This window comes from Syngnathus floridae, chromosome 17, assembly GCF_059516105.1.
Source record: "Syngnathus floridae isolate MCC-2025c chromosome 17, RoL_Sflo_1.0, whole genome shotgun sequence".
Classification (NCBI taxonomy): domain Eukaryota; kingdom Metazoa; phylum Chordata; class Actinopteri; order Syngnathiformes; family Syngnathidae; genus Syngnathus; species Syngnathus floridae.
In genome coordinates, this window is record NC_142429.1 from 6,375,710 (window position 1) to 6,400,134 (window position 24,425).

The 24,425-nt window shown below is 43.9% G+C and overlaps 2 protein-coding genes and 1 long non-coding RNA gene across 3 annotated transcripts in view; 2 read left to right on the forward strand and 1 right to left on the reverse strand.

The window, feature by feature from the left end:
* Positions 1–529: 529 nt before the first annotated feature.
* meioc (meiosis specific with coiled-coil domain) lies at positions 530–4,568 on the forward strand. Its single transcript, XM_088358850.1, has 8 exons — positions 530–662; positions 915–998; positions 1,332–1,486; positions 1,559–1,663; positions 1,845–3,039; positions 3,155–3,295; positions 3,369–3,531; positions 3,610–4,568. The coding sequence occupies exons 2-8, from the start codon at positions 957–959 to the stop codon at positions 3,870–3,872; spliced, it is 2,064 nt and encodes a 687-aa protein (XP_088214976.1). The 5' UTR covers positions 530–662; positions 915–956; the 3' UTR covers positions 3,873–4,568.
* Positions 4,566–6,439, reverse strand: ccdc43 (coiled-coil domain containing 43). The gene is made up of 5 exons (XM_088358854.1): positions 6,216–6,439; positions 5,862–5,958; positions 5,523–5,658; positions 5,136–5,191; positions 4,566–4,951 (listed from the first exon to the last, which is right to left on the reverse strand). The coding sequence occupies exons 1-5, from the start codon at positions 6,387–6,389 to the stop codon at positions 4,764–4,766; spliced, it is 651 nt and encodes a 216-aa protein (XP_088214980.1). The 5' UTR covers positions 6,390–6,439; the 3' UTR covers positions 4,566–4,763.
* Positions 6,083–24,425, forward strand: part of LOC148383979 (uncharacterized) — a 34,817-nt gene continuing 16,474 nt past the window's right edge. The window contains exons 1-3 of the long non-coding RNA XR_015853560.1: positions 6,083–6,525; positions 8,153–8,267; positions 23,100–23,249. This is a non-coding gene — a long non-coding RNA (uncharacterized LOC148383979). The remainder of the gene's footprint in view (positions 6,526–8,152; positions 8,268–23,099; positions 23,250–24,425) is intronic.

Genomic DNA, 24,425 nt, shown 5'->3' on the forward strand with positions numbered 1-24,425 from the left:
GACAATCATCGAGTGTTATTACTTGCGCTGTTAAAACTTTTTATTGGGAGTGCGAAATAATAATTTATGCACGTGAAAATAATATTGTATATAACAAAATGATTATTACATATAAATTTGCAGATGGATACACTACCGTAGTGTCAAACTCATTTTTTTTCGCGGGCCGCATTGTAGTCATAGCTTCTTTCCGAGGGCCATTATGACTGTCAACCCAAATAAATGTATGAGCACCTCATATTATATACAGTAAAAGCTACAAAACAAATTGACAATCAACTCGTTTTCAAATCAGACAAGTAAAAACCGGTCAAATATAAAAAAAAAATATATTGTTGAAAGTGAAGACAATTTGCGATTCTAGTAATGACACGCGAATTTGATGCACAATTTGTCTTCGCGGGCCACATAAAATGATGTGGCGGGCCATATCTGCCCCCCGGGCCTAGAGTTTGACACTTACAGTAACGTTCTCCAAAAATGGGGCGTGGTCAGCACATGGTTGCTATCCTCATTTAACGTCTGCTTTATGCTAATTGGGCGTCAGGCTTGACCAATAAGAAAAAGGACATTTTAGTTGATGGTGGGGCGACCGAGGTCGAGGTTTTCGGTTATTTTAAGTTTACGACATCTCTACAAGTTGACGCAACAAAAGTGTCGAGGTAGGTTCACTCAAGATTGGTTTAAAATAGTTAGATTACTGTTTTGCTTCGTTGGACGTTCCTTTTAGGGCACGAAAATTGGTAGCCAAGGGCATTGATATCACTTTTCTAACTAGCCAAAAGTCAGCCAAAATGGCGGGCCTCGCTTTCTCCGTCGTGTGTAAAATTAAAACAAAAGCACTTTCTGTCAGACCCAATTACGATGTTGTCATTGTTAACTTAATTGTAAACTTGTAACTTGTTATTAATTAGGAACACAAAGAGTCAAGTGGAAAGGGCGACCAGAGTTTCAAAATGGCATCTGACGAGTTTTTATTTAGCTCGTTTATCGGTCAGGTAAGCCTTCACAGGTAATGCGCACACTGTACACACCAAAGACTTAAGATACGTTGTCACGTTTTTTCCGATGAATCCTAGCCACTTTCCACCTTTCCCTTGGGTCTTAATCATCAATTGAAATGCAGAAAAGCAGGAAAAAACGTGGTTACTACTCTATACTAGTCTAAAATGGTGGAACATTGTGAACATGTTCACTTCAAACTCTTTATGGGACAGCAGTTACTTTTAAAAAAAAATTACAAAAAAACAATAATCCTAATGTAATGTAATTATGAAACAGAATATGCTGAGATTAGAATGTTGTAGGTTTCTCAATTGTTCTCATTTCAGGCTCGTGTCAACGGCTATGATGGAAGTACCTCCGTTTCCAGCCTGGGTTTTAGTCCTCAGGAAGAGGAAGTGGCGGAGTTCAAACTCAGGTCTCCCAGTGGTCACAGTGACACCAATGAACTTAGTAATTGTGCACAGCTCAGCATTTGGAGCAGGTATTGTGTTTTACATTTTTTTTTTTTTACCAAGTATCAAACACTTTTGTGATATTTTTTTCTCTCTTAAAGGAATGACACAAAAAACAATGAAATTGATGAGGTGGATCTGCAGTGTTTAGTAGCCAACATTTTAGATGAAGGTGATAATATCCAGAGCGAATGCAACAATAGTAGGTGTGTAATATGTCACAATGAAAAGTTGTCACACAAATGTAAAATAAAAGCTGATACTAAATCAGTAATATGCTATAATAATAACAAATGAGCTTTTGCTGCTCATTCGTCCACTGTTGAGCAGTTTGTCCACAATTGTATTTGTTTAGTAACGACCCAAAAAAATTCTGATTTCTTCTAGGAAGCCATCTAATGCCAACGATCTTGGGTCTCCTGAGACTTGGAGAGAAGACTTTTTACAATATTGTCAACCAGTGGATACACTTCCGAACTTTGTTCCGAGTGAGCTTTTCATTGAGTCTCAACCGGTCTCCAAAAACGAGATGTTCCTTCAGAATCTCAGTGGCATATCTGCTAATCCGGACTGGTTTAGTCATGTTAACGGAGACGGAGAAAGCTATGACAGACACCCAACGAAATCGCCTCCAATTTTTTCCATCCCCAAAACGCCGAGCAACTATGACCTGCCATCTTATCACCCGGGAAATCATCAGCTCGTTAACGACTACCCTCAAATCGGTGATGACTTGCAGCTCCAATGCAAGACGAGCGGGCTATTTTTTGATCATTATGAGAGCACGACGAGTGCGGAGCCCGTTTGTGATAATGAGCGATACGTGCCGGAACACATGAACCAACTGGTTAGTGGTTTGCGCATTCTCATGGCTGATGACTTTAATTCAGGACGGTGCTTTCCAAACGTAGAACAAAATACAGACTACCCTGAAGACAGCATATTTGTGCAATGGAAATTCCCCAGCCAGGCCATGCCAATATCTCACAAAAAACAGCCAGAGGGAGAATTTTGGGGCCAAAATGTCAAAACAGAATTTAAGGGTGCGGGCTTTCACAAAATGTCAGGATCGGGCAATGAGAATTATTTTGATTCTCTGTCTTTCAATCCCCCAAACCAATATCAGAATATTCAAAGAAGGAACCAGTGTTCCAATCCCCGTTCCAAGCAAACTCAGCACAAGATGAAATCACAGAAGGAAAAGAAGAAGCCGCTTGGTTGCTTTGAAGAAAGTCCGCAAAGCGCATCGATGCACCGCAGACCCCACGTCGACCACCTGCGAGGCACGGAAAGATTTAACGGAGAAACTCCCGCTCACGTCAACTGCAACCTCAGAAGGTTCACCCAGCTGCCTGTCAAGTCTGAGAGAGACAGGAAGCCTCATGGGAGCGCTTCTGACGGCATGACGGCTGTCAACGGGGCGTTCTTGGGTCATCTGAAGGACGCAGAGTTGCACAATGGAGGGAAGGACAAGGACACAGCTGTGCTGCAGAAGAATCCAGAGGGACTTGTGATCCAGTTTTACCTCCACCTGGATGAATGTTCTGAACAGTTAGGCTCCCTGGAAGCGGAAAGGAAGGAGGTACTCCCAAAAATGTCACTGCATTTAGGAACACAATTTGTTTGTGTTTGTAGAAATATTCATTTACTTCATTTATCTAATTTTATCTCGCATTCCGATCGGCTCTTCATTTCAGATCGAGGTCATCCTCGCCAAAAAATTTCCAGTTGAATGGACACCGCTGCCGTCTCCGCCTTCAACATACCCGCCTGGACTTCCACTCAACATCAGCAGACTGGACTATCTCATTGTTAATCAGAAGAAGGAGCTGACCAACGTGAGATACTCACCGGAGAAATGTTGGATCCCAAAACGACTCACGTGACGTGTTGTTTGTGGCCTTTTTGCAGGTGGAATGGCTTTTGTACAAAATGGAGGCCACGTGCAACACACCTCTTCACGCCTCCATTCACTCGGCGCTGAGCAATCATCGCCAGGGTTTATCCGAAGTACAGGCGAGACGCGGGGAAGAACTTGCCAACGTGTCCAAGCGTCAGCGCTTAGAGGACAATGGTAACCTGAGCTACCTGTTGAGCTGGTCAAAACGTTGTATAGGGCGTTATGATTAAGAGTGCCAAACATATTTTGCAGTTGACGTGATCATCGCTTTGAAGGAGCTCGTCGTGACCACCAGGAAGCTTCGTTCCGTGCTTTGGTGTGCCTTCCAGATGACCGCGCCTCCTCCTACAAGGCGGCAGGAACACCATGCTGACGCCAACAGGACGCTCTATGAGACCGTGTGGCACTCTCTCCTGATGGCTGCCTCCGCCTCAGGCAGGAAGCCTGACGACCACGCCGACACAAACGGGGAGGAAACACACACACAGAGGTGCCCTTACTCCACTACCTTTTAAGCTAGCACCCGACATGCTAATCAAAACCCCTGTAATGTAGCATGTCGCTAATATGAGATCAGCAGAACATGAGATGATCGCATAGTTAAGACCTCACGGCACGAATTGCGTACTTGCGCATGAACTGTTCATCCATCCAGTTTAATTTTAATCAAGGCTCTTTCCTGAATTCAGTTGTATCTGTCTACAACAAAGCTGTATTTAAATTAACTTTTTATGTAAATTCTTCAAAATAATTTATTAGTTCATGATTTGGCCCACCCAGTATTTTCTAAATTATACAGATATTCTTCAGGATTCGTTTAACTTTAGATGCATTTTTTTTTTTTTTTTAAAAACAAAAATCGATTGATCATTAGTAGTAGTATGAAAAGTAGTTTTAATTACCGTCATACTACGCAGCCAAGTTGAAGCATGCAGCATGTCCGCTCCTGTAGTTAAAATATAGAAACAAAATGTTTTATCTTCTGGAGACGCCAGTTTGTTCTGTTAGCCAAGTATGGCGTCAACACGTTCTGCGTCACAACCGTAGTCATTAGCCTTTAATAACGTTTTATATCTAAAAATGCCTTGCTATTATTCAGATCGTTCTGGTCCTTGCATCTTACTTATATACAATCATAATGGTTCTTAAGTGTTTCTCCATTTTCTACGTTTGCACGACCGAAATGTTTAAAATAAAAGCAATTGCAATTACTCCAAATGTTTTATTACTTTAAAAAGACACAATTTTAACAACTGCTTGTTCTTAATCTCGCTTGCATTTTTTTTGCCATAGGATGTGATTGGATGTTTTGATAACAAAAACAACAGTTGAATACATTGCACGTCTGCGTGCTTTCACACATCACCCCCTCCCCCCTCCCCTCCCACATGTCCTTTCTCCTGGTTTTATCTTTTGCGTTCTCCCTTCTGTGTTCGCTTCTTCTCCTTCTCCTTCCTGTCTTGTTTGGCAAGTTTGTCCTTCTCTCGCTGCATCTTGTCCATTTCCTTCTTTTTCTGGGCGTCTTCACGGGCCTGGTCCCGCTTTTGCTTTTGTCTGTTCAAGACCTCCTCCACATTGGTGTTCTTGAACATGGCTGATGCCCGATGGAGGTCAAGGACAAAACCGTAGGCAGGAAAAGCACTCAGAATTCATCCACAAATCGCATTCCAGCCTTTAAACAACCATCTTAATGCTAATGTGCATGCTAACCAATTTTTAACATGTAGTAATACATGTGAAAAATAGTTTTGTAAAATACATTGGCATGTGGAGGATACACTTGTCCTGTCCAGGCATGAAGCTTGCATTTGGCGACTCTTCCTCTTCACCTTCAGTGTTTTAGTCAAGGGAACCAAAAGTGTGAAGCCGGTAAACAGCAGTGATAAGTTGTATTGAATATAAAAAGTCTACACACCCATTATTCAAATGTCAGGTTTAAAATATATATATATATATATATATATATATATATATATATATATATATATATATATATATATATATATATATATATATATATATATATATATATATATATATATATATATATATATAATTAAATAATAAAACCAACAAGATAATTTAAAAAATGTTTTTCCACCAACACAACAGATTTTTGCCCAGAAATGTGAACTGGACAGACTAAGTTTCTAGAAGAAGGATATTCCTCTTCGTCTGTAATGTTGGCGTACTGCGCCAGGAGGGCCTCTTTGCGTTTCTTGGACTCCTCCGACACTTCTTTGTGCTTCACCACAATTTGAGCCTGCTTCTCGATCATACTTGCGATGGCCTGGACCTCAACTGGTCGGGAAGACAAAAGCAATCTTTTCAAACTTGAGGTAATCCGTCCTTGTGTTATCTGCCACTGACAACAGGGACAGTTGCAAGATAAGCATATCATGTCAATGTGATTCAATGATAAGAGGAGATCTGTTTACACTGCAGCTTTTGGAGCAGCTTCAGGTGTTATTTGAATGCTTATGCTAATAATATTTATTAGTCACCATCTCCAGCATCCTGCTTGTTTGCAGAGCGGATGCAGTAATCCGTCCAATGCTTGATGATCTGTTGGCAAACATCTTCCAGCGTGTCCTCTTCATCCTGCAAATTTGAGGACAGTTATACAATACAAACGCTATCAACACAAGCTGGCTTCATAGTTACTTTGTGACGCACAATATAACAGCACGAGTTTGGGTTTGGTCTTGAAAGAATTTGACAAACAACTTCCGTGTGGTTTGTGGCACATAGCAGAGAAGTCACTTGTAGAAGTGTGACTGGTTCCAAAAATAAACTGGACGAGTGAAGAAACAGCTGTCATGTTGGCTACGTGCGACATGCGGGCGTTGCTAGCTCACCAAAAACGCCGATAAAATTCCTTGAATCGCGTCTCGTTTTTCCTCGTCGCTCTCCTCTTCTTGTAGTACGCCCAAAATGTAGGCGCCATACACTTCACGGTCCACCTCTAACGCGTCGAGCCGCTCATTCAGCCACTTTTCGAAATCGCCGGCGTCTGCCACGGGCGCGGCCATCTTGGCTCGTTGGGGTCCTTCAGCCGGCACTCAGCTGCCCTTCGTTATGCCTGTAAGAAAACAACCCCAGAAAGTACCAGTCAATATTGCCTGTTGTTTTGTTTCCCAGCAACAACATGTCTGTCTTCTCAAACAGGTAACTTCACGTTTTAGTTATTACCGAAGCAAAAAGGGACACTTACTCTTACGACGTTTTATTATCTGTTTTTGTTACATTTTGTTTTATGCAGCTTCTGCATAACAAGCTGCAGGTGCGTTATTTGGTGGCAAACACTTGGTCTAGCGGTGACAGAAGCCATTAAAACAAAATTATAAGAATTGACTGACTTTATTTTTCAAGAGATCTTAGCTAGAGGCATGTATGGGGAAATAAAGGAGGCATACACCCTTGTATTTCAAACATAAGCCCACGTTTTATAAATAGAATGCAAAGGCCATGTTTAAATCTCATTAAACTTGTATGACAAACTAAATCTGCTCATGCTAATTCTAAGTCTGTTGAGTTTATATAAATTAAATACATTTCAATACACATTTTAATAGTCAATTCCATGCATTTATACTACCATACTTTCAAGCCTCATGAGAAAAAGCAGAATCTCCCAAAACAAAGTTTAAACTTCCTTTTCAGAGACTTTTTTTTTTTTTTTTTTTTTACACCAATTACCTGCTGTCTTATTTGATTGGAACTACAGTAGTTATGATGTCTATGTTGTGCTGCTTATTAATTCAGTTCCAAGACTTGAATCAGCACTCAGAGCAAATTTTTCCTTCCTGGTCTTGTGCCATAAGTCCCCAGTAGTGGCTGATTGAAAATGGATGGTTTTGATTGTCGCACACAAACTTGCCAATGCTGTTTTCATTAAGATGTTGATTCTCTAAAATAAGCAGTTATTCATTTTCCATTCAGTGAGTTGTTGGCAGTCAAAACACTTTTTGGCATCAGAAAATCACGTTGCGCGGTGTTTTAATAATCACACTGCCTGATATACTACCCTTGTCCACTAGGGGGCAGTAGAGTACACAAATGGCCCTCTCCTCAAAGTCAGGCTCTCCTTTTAAATTTAGTTGCATGACAGGCCTTGTGGATGTTCCTCATGTATGTGATTTACAGCAAATTTGCTTCATCCTTGCGCATCACATCCGACGTGCTTAAGTGCAATCGTGAGCAGTGCTGCGGGGCAAGACAATGGCCCGCCAGCTGTTTGTTGCTCCCCTGTTCATTTGACACTGGGACAACACCTCACAGCTGTTTGAATATATTAAATAATGATTCCGATTGAATAACTTGATTCCGCTTCCAGAAAGTGATTTGTGCAAGGGGGTTTGCGGTGTGTGTGTGTGTGTGGGGGGTGGGAGGTTATTAGTTACACCCCTAGTTCTACCCCCAGCCAGCCAGTCTCACTGCTCCCACATAATGGCTTCACACTTCACTGACGTTGCAGTAATGAAGTGTGAAGCTTCTGTTGGAGGCCACGAGGATGCCGGCGAGCGGAAACGCGTCACCTTTGTGTCCTCACAGTCAAATACTTGTATCTGCTTGTGATTTTTAACATTGAAGTTTTCATAGCCAGAGTACAAGGTATGACAAGATTGTATTTCGGTCTATATATTTTACGATTGTTTACAGTACTTTGTATAAATGCTAATTTCCATTTCGCATGATATGTTATCATTAAGCTAGTGATAACATTACATTTCGGTTGAATGTGTTTTTTTTTTTTTTTTAATATCTAATGTTTAATTTTCTTCTGATGTGTGAGGAAACCGCAACTGGAAGTCAGAAACGGCTTGACGCAAGCACGCTTTGGAGAACTACGCACGCAAGAGTATCTTCTTCCTCAAGCCCATTTCTTCAATACAACAAAGTGAAAGCAGGTACCAAGAAATACTCAAAATACTTAAATATGTTGAAGGATTGTCAAAGGGCTAAAATGTTATTTTTAAAAATGACTATGACAGATTTCCACTTGTTGAATTATGGTCTGGAACAAATTGCAAAAGTACTTGGGCGATATTTGTTCTTGTTTTTTGCTAATTCGCCGTTCCCAGTAATGGTCCGTCTACGGTGTGACCAAAGAGGTGAAAGGGAAGCTCTCATTCCAGCGGTCGGCAATAGTCACATTTCAAACTGAGCGACTCGGGGTCAGCGCTTAATGCTGCCGCCGCCGCTCCTAGTAATGCGTAGCTTTAGGACGCCTGCCCTATTTATATTGAAGGCCCGTGGATTGATGCGAAATGACGAGGGCTGCGAGGCTGCAGAGTGGGCGGGCGTCCACATGCTCCACTCCACAGGCGAGCCTGCGCCTCCGCGGACGCAAATACACACAGACGTACACACACACTTGTCTCTCATCCTGATGCCACCAGCCTTGGAAAAAGCCCTCCAGTCTCAATGTGCAATGTCCTCTCTCTGTCAGCATATCCTCAGTGCCGGCGCTAATGTGACAGAATATAACCGGAGCCTGGAACAAGCAGTCGGCGCGGCGCAACGGGCACGCTTCCTCATCTTCGCCGGCAGTTTGCCTCCTCAGCTCGCCGCGCCGCGCAAAGTTGAACATGCCGATTTATCCCCGCCGAGCTGGAGCTGGTCCATGCTCCCGAGTTCACCTTTGGAGCATCTCACTTGTACCGCGACGTTCGATACGGGCGTAAATTAAATACATCACGGTAATGCGCCATCAACTTGATGTTTCCTCAATCGACTTTATTGCGCTCTTCATCTAACGGACTCTTCAGTCCATTTAAATTGTGTCAGCAATGATGTAGCGTGATAATTTGATTAACTTTTATTACGCTGCTGTATACCTCGGACCTCGGATATTTGTCACGCGACCCGATTATAGATGATAAATGTTCCCGCTCTACAGCTTCACTAATTATTGAATGTATTTTAATGATAGCATTTTAAAAAGGCCCTTAAGGATCGAGGCGACGTTAATGTGAAGTTTGATCACCTTAGTTTGTATTTGTCAATTTCCTGAAAGCACTAATTGGATTCTTCTTACAGCAACAACAGCACTGAGACAGAAATTTTCAAAATGGCCGACAGCCTGTAAAACTTCTGTTCTTATCCTCAACAGCTTTTGACGATGGTTTGTTCACAGCACTTCAACACACTTTTTCAAAGCAATTTTCAAATTCAAGCGGTGATAAGTCAAAATATCCTCCCCGGAAATAGTAGTTCATCACTTTGTTAGCGCTCGCAGCAGGACTATTACGCCAAGCTCGTATCTGTGGGAATCATCTGGTTATGTGTAATGAGGCCTCTTATTATTAGCGCTTATGCATCCATCAGGTTGAGTGCAGACCTCCCACTTGGTGCTCTCGGTCGGTCCTCTCGGTGCTCAAGCGTTTCTTCTCAGCTTTTTTTTTTTTTTTGCTGCGGCAATTAAATCTGACCAAAAAAAAGATGAATATGGAACGCTGAGTCAGAGAAGCCTAGTGAGAGGAGTTCTAAGGGGGCTCTCCAAAACGTCAAGAAAATGATATGACTTTTTATCCTCCCGCTTTTCTGTCGCTGCATGGTTGAAAGAGCCTCACTCCCAGGTTCCGTGACCTTCTGGCTTTGAGTGGAAAGTCTTGGCCGCAACCGTGTCAGCTCTCGCCACTTCTGAGTACGCCGGTTGGAGGGTTGGGGGGGGGGGAGCTGAGTGAGGGCTGAGCGCATTCGTCTGGACAGCACAGTGAAGAAGGGTAAATATTTAGCCGTGCCACATGGGGAGGGGCTCGGAGGTTCTCCCTTTGCCAGGACTTGTCTCCGTCGCTCTGTATTCGGGGTCACGGATCTCATTTCTCAGATAATTTTTCAAGCTGGCCACAGATGGCGAATTAAATTGAAGACCTTTCTTTGTACGGGCATGAAAGGCTGCCGTTTGGGAGCTTCTAGAGAGATGATACGAAATGGAAATTGATAGTGTCCATTTATTGTACACCTAAAGGTTTTTGTAGATCCACTCAAAGATCAAGTGTGTAATGAAGCAGAATCAGTAAATTTACACTGACATGCTTGCAAGTCTTGATTTTGGTTGCTATGGTTCTGTTTGTTTTTCCATGTTGATCCACCAAATATTTGAAAACTCTCAAGGTTGTTTACGCTTAGCCTTCAGTATTCATCCAAAAGCTGCGCCAATCTGAAAAGATTCCTGTGGCTTTCATGTCTCCCGCCGCTGTATTTGTATCTGTAATATTATGCAGAGCTCCGATCAAGGTCAACGGTGTCGAGGCGAATCTCTGCATCATCACTACAGCAGGACGTCTAGGGTGACAGTCGGAAAGAGAGTCGAGGTCCAGGGAGGCCTCACCGCATTTGTCGTGATGACGGGCTGAGTCGAGCCGGCTCTGCGTGGAGCCATCACTCGTAGACGCCACCTGTGCGCGTCACATCAAGAGTCGCTTCCCCTCCTCCCCTTCGGATCCAAAACAGCTACCACTCTTCCACAATGACTTGTCAGAAGATTTTCCTCGAGTCGTACAGAAGAATATTTGTGGGAGCAGATCGCAAATGTTGGACCTGAGAGAAGACCTGAAGATCTTATTTTGCCTAAGCTAAGCATGATCTCTGAATCACCTACAATATTTTTTCGTCCAGACCAAATCAAGACTAAGGCAATGTGAGACTGAGTTTGGATCAAATCTGCGTACACACCATCAAGACCAGATGTTGAATAGTTGAGACCAAGTCAAGAGCAAGACAGGTAGAGATCAAGACCAGTTGAAGACCAAGTCCTGATCAAGGGAACCCAAGAACAACTCAAGTCCAAAGTTGGCTTCGGGCATGTGTCGTAAGGTTTTTAGGAATCCAATCATCTTCTGGTTATCGGATGTTCGATGTTTGTCAACAAGAAAAACAATATTGAAAAATAAACAGAGGTTTCAGTTTCGAGTCGGTTTATTCTGACACCAAAGATGATCTTGATAAAAGCCTTGTCACTAGACAATACAGCCGTAAATTACATCTTATTAGTACCAGAACAAGCAGTGACACAAGGAAAACATCTTCATGCGCTCCTTAATTGCCCCCCCCCCCTCAGGGCTTAGTGTGTTTATGTGGACCGCTATCGACAGCCAGAGTCATTAGGACATCACACTCGAGCTGATGAGAAGAGATTTCAGGGGGATGTGTCCGTCCCAATTTGTTAATTTGATGTGAGTGAATGACACCGCGTCGGTCTGCAGTCTCTCGCCGGATGAAATACCGTCAGGCTTCGGCCCGTGCGTTTGGCCTCCAGGGACGGCGGTCCAGCCAAGCCTGGATTATGAATAGACAGCAGCGGGAGGTGCAAAGGGCATTCCAGTTTATGTGTCAATGAAGAAGTAGCTGATAGCCAAGCTTATCTGTCACTCTCTCCCGGCTCGACAGAGAGCCGGGAAAGGTCGCGGGTCAGCCCGGTCAGTCGGATCTATTTTGTCCCAACAATGAGTTCTTGTCTGATGGAGATACGCCGGCTGTCCGTCACTTTGCGACGCTGATATTGTGTCAGCCTTGTCTGAGGGCCGAGCGAGGCCGGCCGAGCGAGCCTTCTTGTAAATGTCCGCGAGTGTGTTGTCAGATTGGGATCTCCAGTCAGGTAGCATTATCGGCGACGCCACCCACCGCCGTTCATGACTTTGCCTCCTCCCTCCTCCTGACATCCTCAGGGGGGAGCAGATAAAAATCTCAAGCTGGGCTCTTGGCAGTGTTGAAGAAATCTTTTTTCTGAAAAGCGCTCCAAGTTTAGGTCATGTCCACAGGGAAGAGGATTTTAAAATATGTCGTTTTTAGCTCTTTCGGTCACATCAGATTCTGCTCTCGGTCACGACAAATCGACTTTTTGGAAATGTCATATATCCATCTAACATTAGAAATTGAGATTCCCTTTTATTAATTTTTTATTTTTTTTTCCAGAAACGTTTTACTAAAACCTTATGGAGGCACAAAAACCTTTTTCAGTTTCTCAAGTTTTTGGGATCTATCTGGACCTTGGTGTTTTGAAATAGTGTCAATGGAAGCAACCAACTTGAAGATTGAAAAGTAATACAGATAATACAGAAAAACTAGACAAATCCATGAGAACTGCTGATGCACATACTTCACTCCCGCTTAGTCTTTTTGGCAAAAGTCTTTCCTGAAGAAATCGAGTGCAGTTAGCCAAAGGAACTGCAACATCTGTCTTTGTGGATCTTAGCTAATGTTTACTCCGCACACCCTGGCGACTCCTCAAGACTTCTCTGAATAGAAGCTCACTTTATATGTCAGAAACCCATCTTGTTCTTTTGTGAACACCATCCTGGTGACAATACCCGACGACGGTTCAATATTTATAACACGTACGATCAATACTTTGCTGAAATGCTTATACTTTATTGTCCAGGGACACGCAGAGAAAGCCACAAACTCACCCTGACAATAACAAATGTTAGCTTTGGATTCTTGGACTTGTCTCCTTGGCCTTCACTTTTTTTTTATCAGTGACGTACAAACACAAGCACAGACAAAAGTATCGGATGATTTGTTCCATAACATTATCGATTCCATCTCAGCATCTTCGTCTTTGCTCAAGGCTGACCAAAGTAGCAAGCGTGTCAAGAAATCACATTCTTGATTGTTTTCTATGATCAACTTTTTCTCCTCCCCCACGCTGCCAATTAACAAGCTTTGATGTCTATCTGAAGCTGACGAGGCGGGAATTCGTTTTGGCAGCGACGCTAATGTGGTGTCGCTTGTTGTTTCCGTAGCTGATTTTCTTAATTCGCCACTTGTTCCACGCTCGGAAACACGGGGGCTTTATTTTGTAATCTGGGAGGTCCCGCCGACGCGAAGACCGACGACTAGGCCCGCTTGCCCACCCCCGAACCACTTCTCCTCGTCGCTCCTCGTCAGCCGCTACCTTAATTAGTCAGAATTAAGATGAATGCGCGGGCCTCCCGCGATCAATTGGTATCGAGCGGACCTTCGCTCGCCCTGCCCGGGGGGCTTGCTCAGTCGGCACATCATTTATATCAATAGCTTTTGTTTTTCTTTGCTCGCCGGCACCTCCGTGGAAGGCTCGCCCCATCTCTTTGTGAAGTGGCCGCCGTGACACGCCGCACTTCACATTTATATTGATATCGCAGACACATGCGCCCGCACACACACGTTGGATGTGTTTGGTACACATGATGCTGACAAGTTGACCCTTTTTAGATGTTGGTGCGCCGTTGTCTCGCTCCGACTTGTCTTGTTGTTTGTTGTTCTGGTTGATGAGAAGCTAGCTCTACGGGATTTTATTGATGTGGCCCATTTAGCTCAATGGAATTACTGCCAAAAGATGTGTATCAATCTCTGGCCGCTTTGGTTTCGGTCTACGGAAAAAAACGACAAATTGTAGCCAGGTTGACAGTGTTTTAATAATGCAAAATAAATAGTTTTTTGAAAAAGAATTTGACAACACCAGCATACAACTACTAACAATAATAATAATAATAATAATAATAATAATATTAATAATAATAATCATCAGTATATTAATAATAAATATATTATTATTATTATTATTAATAATAATAATAATGATAATGATCACTTTAATATTAATATTAATAATTGTAGTGTCACTCTAAATGTATCTTAAATAAAGGAAAAGCAAAACTTTAATTACCACAGTATTTGAAAACACAATAACATTATTATTATTAGTCGAATGTATAATCAAAGTTATATAATATATAAAGTATAATAGTCACTTCCGGATGCAACTTTGATTAAAATATTGTAAACAAAAACAAGACTCTTACCATCATCTTTCATTGTCATAATTGTTGTTATTATGACAAGATAACCTTTACTGGGGACTTGCATAATTGATTATGATTATGATGAACTGCAGTAACCTGTCTAAAAATTGGCGGGTCCAGACTGTAGCGCACTTGCGGCCAAATTAGGACAAGCGCGATCAAAAATGGATGAATGGACGACCATTATTTGCCCTAAAGTTGTTGTTTCAGTACTAATTTGTCCGTTTCCGTTCAGCGTGTTTAATATTGTTGTGGATGAAAAGGATCGTGTCGTCTCTGCGGTCCGGGACGAGTTTGGGCTCACGCTGCGAGTCTTAATGAGTCTGATGAGTGATGAGTCTTATTTCTCTCCATACGCTCCCGCCAGAGAAAAACAATACCGGGACAATCACGGAGTCCCTTGTGATTGCGAAGGTCGAAACGGAATACAAACGAGATCGATTTGTCATTTCCGCACAAAGTTGTGACACCCCGACATCGTTCATTTATTAATAGTAATTGCTGCAATTTTTTTTTTTTTGTCGAAGGGATGGATGTATTGATTTGACCTTGGAATCCCTTATCTGATATCTCCTTTTGTTTTGCTTACTTTTTTTGCCAGTGTAGAAATTTGATCAGCATTTTATATATAATTGGAGTGCTTTGTAACTTTGTAACACTTTTTTTTATAACCACTGAATTTCCTTTTTTTTTTTTCTATCTCTCCGTGAATTTAATAGATTTCCAAACCAATATTTTCTGGCAGCGACAATTTGTTCTCCTCTCCATCCTGTAAGGGTGACTTGATTTTTTTTTTTTTTTTTTTGTATCGCCTCCAGAGAAATTCATTCGTAAAAGTAACACAGCACTCCTATTAGCTTCTTTTCACCAAGGTTAATGGCGTAGCAGTGAACAGCCGTCGCTGACAACAATCCAGTTTGTCCTCTCCGGGTCACCGAACGTGCTCTGCGCTTTACAAGTACTCAAGGGTGTCACCTTTGCCTCCCGGCGTGTACGCTAAAAGCTCTCGGGCCCTTCTCCGTGTCGCATTCCTGCTGAGCCGTCCGGCCGGAATGCTCGGCCTTGACGCTTTTAAGCTAAGTTAGCGACAAGCTCTTCTGTCCAATCGTCTTAGACGACACCAAATGACTCTTTTTCTTCCTTCCGGTTCCTTTTATTTTTTCTTCGGTGCCGCTCTCTTAAAGGACCTCCTGGACTTGAACTCTGACTTGAAACTCCGCCCGAGAGAGCGTCCGTGCGCCGCGAGCTCATCAGGTTCATAGGTTGACGCGGAATAAAGAAAAAAGCCCGCCGGCGGAAGGCGGGAGTCTGTCCGAAGCATCTTTAAGGATTAATGGTGCGAGGAGCGGCACTATTAATCCTCCTCCCTGGCTCGCTGATGCGCCGTATAGAATATGAAGGTGACAAAGTGCAGTGTAAATATTAACCAGCGTATCCCCTCGCAATTTTGCCCATTGCTCCAGCTTCTCTGCTTATTACCGCCGCCGTAATGAGTCACCGAGGAAAACCCCCTCGTTCATTCTCCTTGGTAGGGATGTGCGGCGACTTTTTTTTTCTGCCTAATTTGCCATTGTGAATACGATCGAGTTAAGTGGCCCGGGTTTGTTTTGCTCCCCGGCTCCCTGCTGTGCTGGCATTAATACACCACTTGGGCTATAAAAAGAGGAAGGGCGGGGGGTTCGAGGGGGACCGCGGTGGCACGTTTCAAAGCAGCAGTGATGCTGATGAAGAGCGATGTCGTGAAGGGAGACCAATGCCCAGGCCCTCAAGTGTTCTGACGGCCCCGAGGCCCACGGCCGCCCCGCCCGTCACTCGCGGCGACGAGAGCAAACTGTAGCTCGCCTGAACAGCAGCCAAGCTTACTGGCTGTTTGCGATTCTGCAGATGGTGCTCGGTTTAATCGCCGAGAAACTGATATTCTGTCGTGTTCATCCTCAACGCGTCCTCCAAATGAAGTTCTTTGGAATCGAGTCAATAAACGTTGTCGTTACTTTATTATTTTTAAAAGCCGCCAGTGCCACACGCCGGGCACGTCCACATTCATTACGTCAACCGATCTCAACTTCGGTATCTTTCTTGCCGTCCAAAGAATATTTCTTTCTTCCATACAGAAAGCGGAACCAAAGAAAACGAGGCGTGTGGAACATGCTAGATTCCTGTTAGCCGGGATCCGGAATAATCAAGACGCTCACGAAGCTCTCGCTGCAATCCTGCTGGGCCTCTGAGACGTGCTTGTGGAGCCTTGGGGGGGCCTCACGGGTGGAGGCGAAGGTGGGCGGCAGTGGAAGGGAGGGGCGGGGGGGATGCTGTCTGACAGTAGCAAATGTCTATTGGGAGATTTGTGGCGGAGGCTCGGGGCAAAGAGTGGAGACGGTGTCAGGGCGATACCCTTGACGGTGATGTGATTGAGTAGACAGCTGCGACCCGCTTCGTTCTTTACCCGCCACCCAGCTGACTCCCCCCCCCTCCCAGCCTTGCCCCCACATTCCTTTCCTCCTGCCTCTACCTCCCCAACCCCTTCGCCTTAAACCGCATCTCCGTGAGAGTGAGTGAAAACTGGCTATTACACCCGAGCACATCCAAGTAATTTATGCATGATTGCCTCTCAATCGGAGGCAATTCATCATCCTCTTTCCTATCTTTCTTTTTTTTTTTTTTAATCTGTCGACGTCTTGTTCCGCCGGACTTTAATCTATGTGGCTATTAAGAACGCCTGTGCAATAATGGCTCGGCCAACTCAGGTGACATTGGCACCGTCATTGGCGTCGAGAGGCTTCGGGACGTGGCAAGTGACGGCGGGAAATGGGAAGAGGGCAGATGCGCCTTTATTAGAGCATTTGTTTGCGGCAGATGTGAGGAGATTTGTCTGTGCAAAGTTCACGCTTTGCTTTAATTTATTGGCGTTGTACCCACACGGACACAACTGCACACGATGTTGGCTGTTGGTTTCCTTGATGGCGTTGTGTTGCTTTCATTTTTTCCGTTTATTGTGCATAGGAATGTCAGTTTATAAAATGATCAATTAATAACTGGAGCGAGTTGCACACTTATTGACGTGAGGTGTGGCTAATGGAAACTGACCTGGCGCCATGTTCTCGATCTGCTCCATTCAGCAGGGGAATACATCTTGATTTAGACGCTGTCCACCAACCACCAAGGTTCGGTGATTATTTTCTTAGCAATTAAAAAAATATGCATTTTCAATCAACCGCAAACTGCTGTATGTAATTTTTTTTTAACCGTATTCATAGTTTGAAATCCTTCTTAAAAGGTAAGAACAAGCCAAAATTAATTTATTCTCAATTTTATTTTATTTTAATAATTTGTTCTCAAATGTGCTACAATAAATTTCCCACAATTTTCAAATATTTTGAATCTCCAACTCAATAGTGGCATTAACAAGCTCAAATAAACCTTTTATGAATGAATATTTTATTGAATCACATGTTAACTTGATTCCAGCAATTATTTAGTGATTTGATGGTTTTTTTTGGTCACATTACGGCCACACTGCTCATCTTTTCCCGCCTCTCTGCAAATACGTATTTCTCCAAGCTAAATGTTCCCCCGCACCCCGTCGTCGTCTCGACCGCTGGAAGTCAAATCTCTAGTTAGGGACTCGCGTGCCGACACAGATGGTCGGCGTTATCTTAAGAACGCCCAGATGGGTTTTTTTTTCTCCAAAAAGTAAATGAGTCATATTTCAGTAGCCGTGCGACATCCTTCTTGTTTTAACGCCACTGCGGCAGCGAGGGAAAAGTCCCGTACAAAGTCAAATGGGACAGGTAACTCTTGTTCTTTACTTCTAAAACTTTTTTTTTTTCATGTCTGGAAATTGTTTTCTTGTGTCTGTCCTCCTAATGTGCAAATGCTTTAGAGAAGCCGCCTCGTGGCTCTCTTAAGGAGCAACATTGCAATGAAGCAATCCATCTAAAAGACACCCTCTTGATTTGGCTCCTTTTTAATCGTCTGCGTGCATGTGGCGACCATTCTTCCCATTTCGACTTAACTTTGTGAAACGCTAGGACACCACAGAAGAAAATCTCTTGGAGGTTTCAAGCTAAATGTCAAACTAATTATAAAACAAAGAGAATTGCATGTTGTGGATAGAAAAGAACCAAATAACTTGGACTCAATAATGGACTCTGCCCCTACTAGCTTAATGCTAATACATAATCGTAAACGCCATTAGCATCGATAGTTGCGGTGATATAACCCAACTCAAATGGGGGAACAGCTTGTACAATATAACAAGATGTATTTTATACAGTGAAGCATATATTCTTTATCCTCTGCAAAATAAACTTGACTTGTAAGCCTAAGTTCAAAAAGCTCAACTAGAAACTCTACCCACAGCTTGAAACTCCAAACCAGCCTGCTTGTATAAATTAGTCAAAAAAAAAAAAGAAGGCCTCAGACTATTGGACCCAGGTGCGTGTTAGATCGACAATCTTAAAAAATATAAAACTCATTCTCCCGATGAGCATTTTGCTCACTTGGCGTCCTTGATAACAAAACATTTGGATGGCTACCGAGTTGACGTTTGCACCTCAGCTGAAGCTGAGAGATCTGTTGGCTATAAAAAAAAAAAAAAAAAAACAGCGCTGATTAATTTATGCCCCTTTGTCATTGTCATGTAATAATAACAACATGCCAAGCATCCATCAGCTAGAGTGATGTTGTTATTGATTATGTCGTCGGCAGCCTGTAGGCTTGACATCGCAATCTTCACACATTCGCTTCTCATACTCTCCGCCACGCATGCGAATGCTCACACGCGTGTACCAGAGAGATAACATGAAGACACGAGAGCGTCATACATGATGCCCGCAGGCCACCGCTTTGTCAGGATTTGGCCGCCTTATCGCGGTTGTTGCCTCGGAGCTCGGTCGCCGTTGTGCGGATGGTGACGCCAAGCCTGCCGGACCCAAACGTACACAATCTCGCTCGGCTTTCATCTCGTGGTCATGCTCGCTCTTCCAGGCTTTTTTTTTTTTTTTTTAACTCTCTGCTGGACTTTGTCATGAAATTCTCCCAGATTTCTCCCTAACTATAGTTCAAAGCCTTAACTTGAAACTAGATCCTAGGCTTGAATTTTAAAACTTTTTTAAACTGGACCTGAAAACATAATTGAAATCGTAACCCTGCCTCGAGACCCAATTCGAAATCATTTTCCGATTCTGATCGGATAGTTAATTCTTCATGACAAAAATCCAAAATATTTTGGAGGCTCTTTGTCGCTGCCACTGTCAGCCAGATCATGCAACGTTTCTTGTCCGCTGCTGGCCCGACGCCATGTCGCTTCCAAGCCGAGATTTAGACGGCAGCTGCGTCTCGGGCTCCAATAGATGAGGGAAAAAGACATGATGTAATCACGGAGATCAAGACTTTGGAGTTGTCTGGCTGAAGCGACGCTTGGGACACTTCCAAAGAGAACAACGGGCAGACTTCTATCAAAGCAAAATGAGAATCTCGCCGATCGCTTCGCTTGCGTTGCTATCTCATATCGGGTAAAATAAAGTTTGATTCTAGACAGGTGGTTTTGACTCCAGAACCTCAGCAGGGGCCTGGGCTGACAGTTCCACTTCAAACGCGTCTGTAAATGTGAGCTTTGACTGTCAGCGTCACGTCCCTGCTGGTGTGTCACTTACGCTTCAAACGTTTTTAGCTAGTGACTTATTCATCGCCGTCTCTTTACATATTTCATATGGCGCGTCTTCTTACTTGCGGGCGGGCCAACGGTGACCTCCATAACCGCCAAATCCGAACGGCCACGAGACGATATGATCGGCAAACAAAAGAGTTCTCGCACGTCGTTGACGAGGTGGTCGGTCGTTTGAACGATCGTCACCCGCATCGTTTCTGTATCATCGTTCTGTTTCATCAATCACTCGTCGGAGACCGTAGCCGCTTGTGATTGTAACGATTGCACTTTGATTTGTCGCGTTAATACATCAGCTTTTCGGTGCCAGCTCGTCTTTAATCGCACTAGCGCTGACCGGCATTAATCATCCAAACGGCTCTCCCGAGGTAATTAACGCCTCGATTATAGACAGTTGATTGTCGCACTGGCGTACGTGACGATTTTTCTCCGATTATATATCAGCGAGTCACTGTCTGGCTATTTGATCTTGGCATTTTATGGCAAACTTTTAAATCTCGACTCTAGCAGATTAGTTTCCTCCTCCCCAGTATTTCTCTTTGCGGCGAGTTACGCGCCTTTTCACTCAGCCATCAAAAGATCTTGATGGTTTGACAGGTCGGGCCTGAGAAGCTCGCCGCCTCCCTCCAGACGCCCCCCCAAATGTTTTTCGCCCCATTTTCGGGGCTTTTCCATGGCAACTTGGATCCGGTGAGCAGGCGAGAGGTCTCCAGTGGAAGCGCAAACGCTGCTGTCAGCTGACGGGGAGACGCAAGACAAAAGGGAAAGTTAGAAGGAAAGTTAGCAGTTACGGGGGGGAAAAATAGAAATTATAAAATTAAATTGCTGTCGTCCAATATTATTGAGAGGATGATCAGGAAACAACCCAGTGTTCTGTACTTGCTCTTATTGTTGACTTCTTGTTTCAACTCGTACAGCACATCAAAGTGTCACACCTCCTCAGAAGATCTAACCCACATTTTGCTCTATTTGAAGAGGTCCTGAGCTAAAAACGAACATCCCTCCGTTTCAAAGTTAGAAAGCCCTGGTGTCATTCCTTCTCAAGCAATTGCCCGCATGGCTTCCCAGGACTCTGCCCCTCTCTGCTCTTTGTCCCCACACCCCCCCTTGCAACTTTAAAGTCGGGCTACGCTCGCTCTTTGGGTAGGATTACGGCGGAATCCCGACGGTTTGAAACAGTCACACTCTGCCACTCAAAGCCAGGCATTTTTCTTTTCGGCGTTTATTAAAGGAGCTCTGTGGTGACAAGTGAAGCGTTTTGCAGCACCCGAATGAGGGATACAGAAGAGCTTCCGACCACTTTTTTTTGGGAGGGGGGAGAGTGGCGGGGGGCTCAGGGATACAACATGCTACAAAGGATCACAAAGAAGCTTACGGACAGGAACCTGTGGGATGCAATTAAGTGGAAACAATTAAATGCATTTCCTCTTAACAATGATTGGGAAAAAAAATCTGATCGACACTATGAGTGCGTCATGCCAACCAAAACACACTCATTGTCCTCATTGTATTTTTTTAATTATTATTATTCTTTGTTTATTTATTTTGCCATGTCAAAACAAATGAGGTGTGTGCCCGAGGCTCTGAGTTAGACCCCGCCCAAAAATCTGGTCTGACTGTTAACTTCCTGTTTTGGCATCACACAGGCTTTTGCCTAAAAATATTACTATTTATTTTATTATTAATTATGAGTTATTTGAATTATTTTTCATTATTTTTTTTTTCTCCTCTGCTATAACCAACTATAAATAATCCCACCCAAGAGGATATGTGTTAGGCCTTAAAACGCCTTGCGGTTCTGCAATCCACCTTAAAAGCATCACGCAAATGGGCTGGGACTGTCAGGCTTACTGTTTATCTATTTCTTCTCGCACTCCTCGCTCATTAGCGAACGCTTGGTGCAAATATGGATCCAATCCACCGCGATCCATCACTTGTGACACGCGCACACTGTAATCTATTTTAAACAGCGGGCTATGATGCTGATGATGCATGGCAGAAGAGGGGATATTGTCTGCACATTTATGAGTGTATATATTGATCATCAATTTTATCCCGCCTCCCTCGCCGCCAAGGCTTTATATGCATTCACGGCGTATTGACAACCCGAACCTGTTAGACTGGAAGCGGGCTAAATTGAAACATGATGATGGAGACCCTTCTAATAAAGGCCACTTAGTGCAGCATCAGTGGAGAAGAGTAAATCGTTCCAAAACTTTGTGCGTATCGATCCGTCGCGGTCGAGAGCCATCGCGGTTTGCTAGACCGAGCCGGAGGGGGGGATGATAGCTGCCGTCTTGTTTAACCTTTGAGAATGAAGCAGTAGATCACAACATTGAGGAAAAAGTAGGTTTAAGAGTTTGATCAGTAGAGACAGTTGGCCTGAACATTTACGAGGTATTATTTTTTGTGATGACATCATTGGAGATTTTTCAAAGGGCTGACGATTTTGCCCGATATTTTGTCAATGGTGCTTAGTTGTTATTTCTCTGAGTTTTCTAAATGTGTCTTAAAAATAATCCAAGATGCCATTGCCTCCAAGCCTGTGAATTCCTCACCATCCTTTGGAGATACCCGTGGCCTTTCTTCTCACGCCCGGCCCCTGTTGCCGACAATTTCAATCCGCATTCTGGTTTGAAGGCGCTGCCAGGTGCCGCTGGCTCCAACCATATGTCCTCCGAAACCATCTAGGGAGCGGAAAATGGCGCTGGGGTCCGGGATCAAAATCTGGAGCCACCTCTAAGAACGACCCGATGTGAAACTCTACTCCGATAACACGTGGCCCCGACGCAAACCGGCGGAAATTCGTCCCTGGAGCAAAGGTCCGCTCCGCCTACCCCCTTGGGCTTGGGGCGGGAAATGACGGATCCTATTTCCGAGAGCCAATTGGCTTGGAGAAAGTCTGTCACCATTTGAGTTCATTGTGTTCCCATCTTCCTCTGTCAGGAAGTCTCCGCTCTGTCTGTTTCTGATCCACCGATGCGATTTTGTGTCGAGAGCAGTCACGCTACCCCCAGGTGGGGCCTGTGAGCCTGCTGATAGTCAAGCCTTTTGCACACTCACAATGTAAGACTTGCATCAGAGTTGGAGAAGTACTACAGATTCCGGTTATCGAGCCAAAATGTTTTCATCACTTCTAAAAGTGAGCAAATTTGCAGATTTCTTTGTCTGCAAAAATCGGAGCAGTAAAGTACATAAACATTGAAGATGCAGGTTCTTGCACTGTGAGGGTAAGACCTCTGTTTTCACATGAGTCACTCGGCCCACATTAAAAATATCTTTTGCCCTTTCAGAGACCAAGATAATTCCCGAAGTTACGAGCAGAGGCACGCTTTTATGAGGGGAAAAAACATCAGCCGCCACCTCTGAAATGAAAAAGCCTCGAAAGCGGTCTGCCACCCTGCAGGACAGCTGCTCGGAGACGTGTTTGACAGAAGTGGCAGGTACTTGACCTTCTTCTCTGGCTTTTTCCACTCCCCTCTTACTTCCAAGCGGCCTGTTTTGCGGCGCCCCGGGTGACCGCTGTCGCCATCGCCGCGTGTCCCGCTCTGTTTGCTTGTATTTATTCAACTTGAAAGTTGTCAGATGAAAGTGTGTCAACAAAAACAGATGTACATGGCTAATGTGAACTTGGAACGACAAAGTCGATGATAGCGTCTTATCATGTCCATAATGAGCTCTTTTCAAAGGCACCGGGGAAATATATTTAAAACAAAACTAGAGTATCAAGTAGAAAACGAAAACTGTCCTCCGCAGTCCCCCCCAAAAAAATGGCGCCTTGTTAGCGAGCTGTTGCATATTAAAGCCGAGGCCGCAGATACGGTTGAGTGAAGGGATCGCTCAGTCGCGAACGAGTCAGGACGAAGGCGGGATGGCTCATTTATTTTTCCCATCTCCCTCGCTCTCGCTTGCTGAAGATGACGGCATCACAACAACATCCTCGAGGCGAATCAAAGGTGAGCGTACAGTGGCCGACGGGGCCCTGGGGGTCGTCTACTGTACTGAAGTTGCGTTTCGCCAATATGAGGAAAGCGAGTAAATTTTTTACAGCCTTGATTTCCATTTTATTTTATTTTTTTCTCCCGCCAGACGATGTCCCGTGTACTCATCTCGGCTAACAATAGGCAAAATGTCAGCTTACTTTCAGCCGGCTCTAAATTAAACATTCAACCTTCTTGAGTACACGCTTACAGAGTTCCATTGCACTTATTCAACTAGTTTGCAAAATTTCCCATCAAAATGAAGCGCAGTTTTATTTATTTATTTTTTATGCAGCAATACACAACGCCAGCTTTTTTGACTTTCTTCTGCGGTCTGATGTCACATGCCTGTTAGAGTAATGGTCAAGAAAGTCGACTTAATCCAGTGGGGCTAAGGGGGGGGATATTTTATTAATGGCGACTATTAATATTCCATCGCAGTGGGTGTGTTTCTTTTTGCAGAAGCATAATGAATAACTGAACACCTCCATCGTAGCAGGCTCCACGGCATGAATATTCAGCGAGACACACATTGAAACACATCCCACCCGAGCTCCATTTTCCTCCCGGGAGCACCGAAAGTAACCCGGATGCCTTTTCCGATCAGGTGGTGGGATTCATTGATTCCTCTTGTGTGAA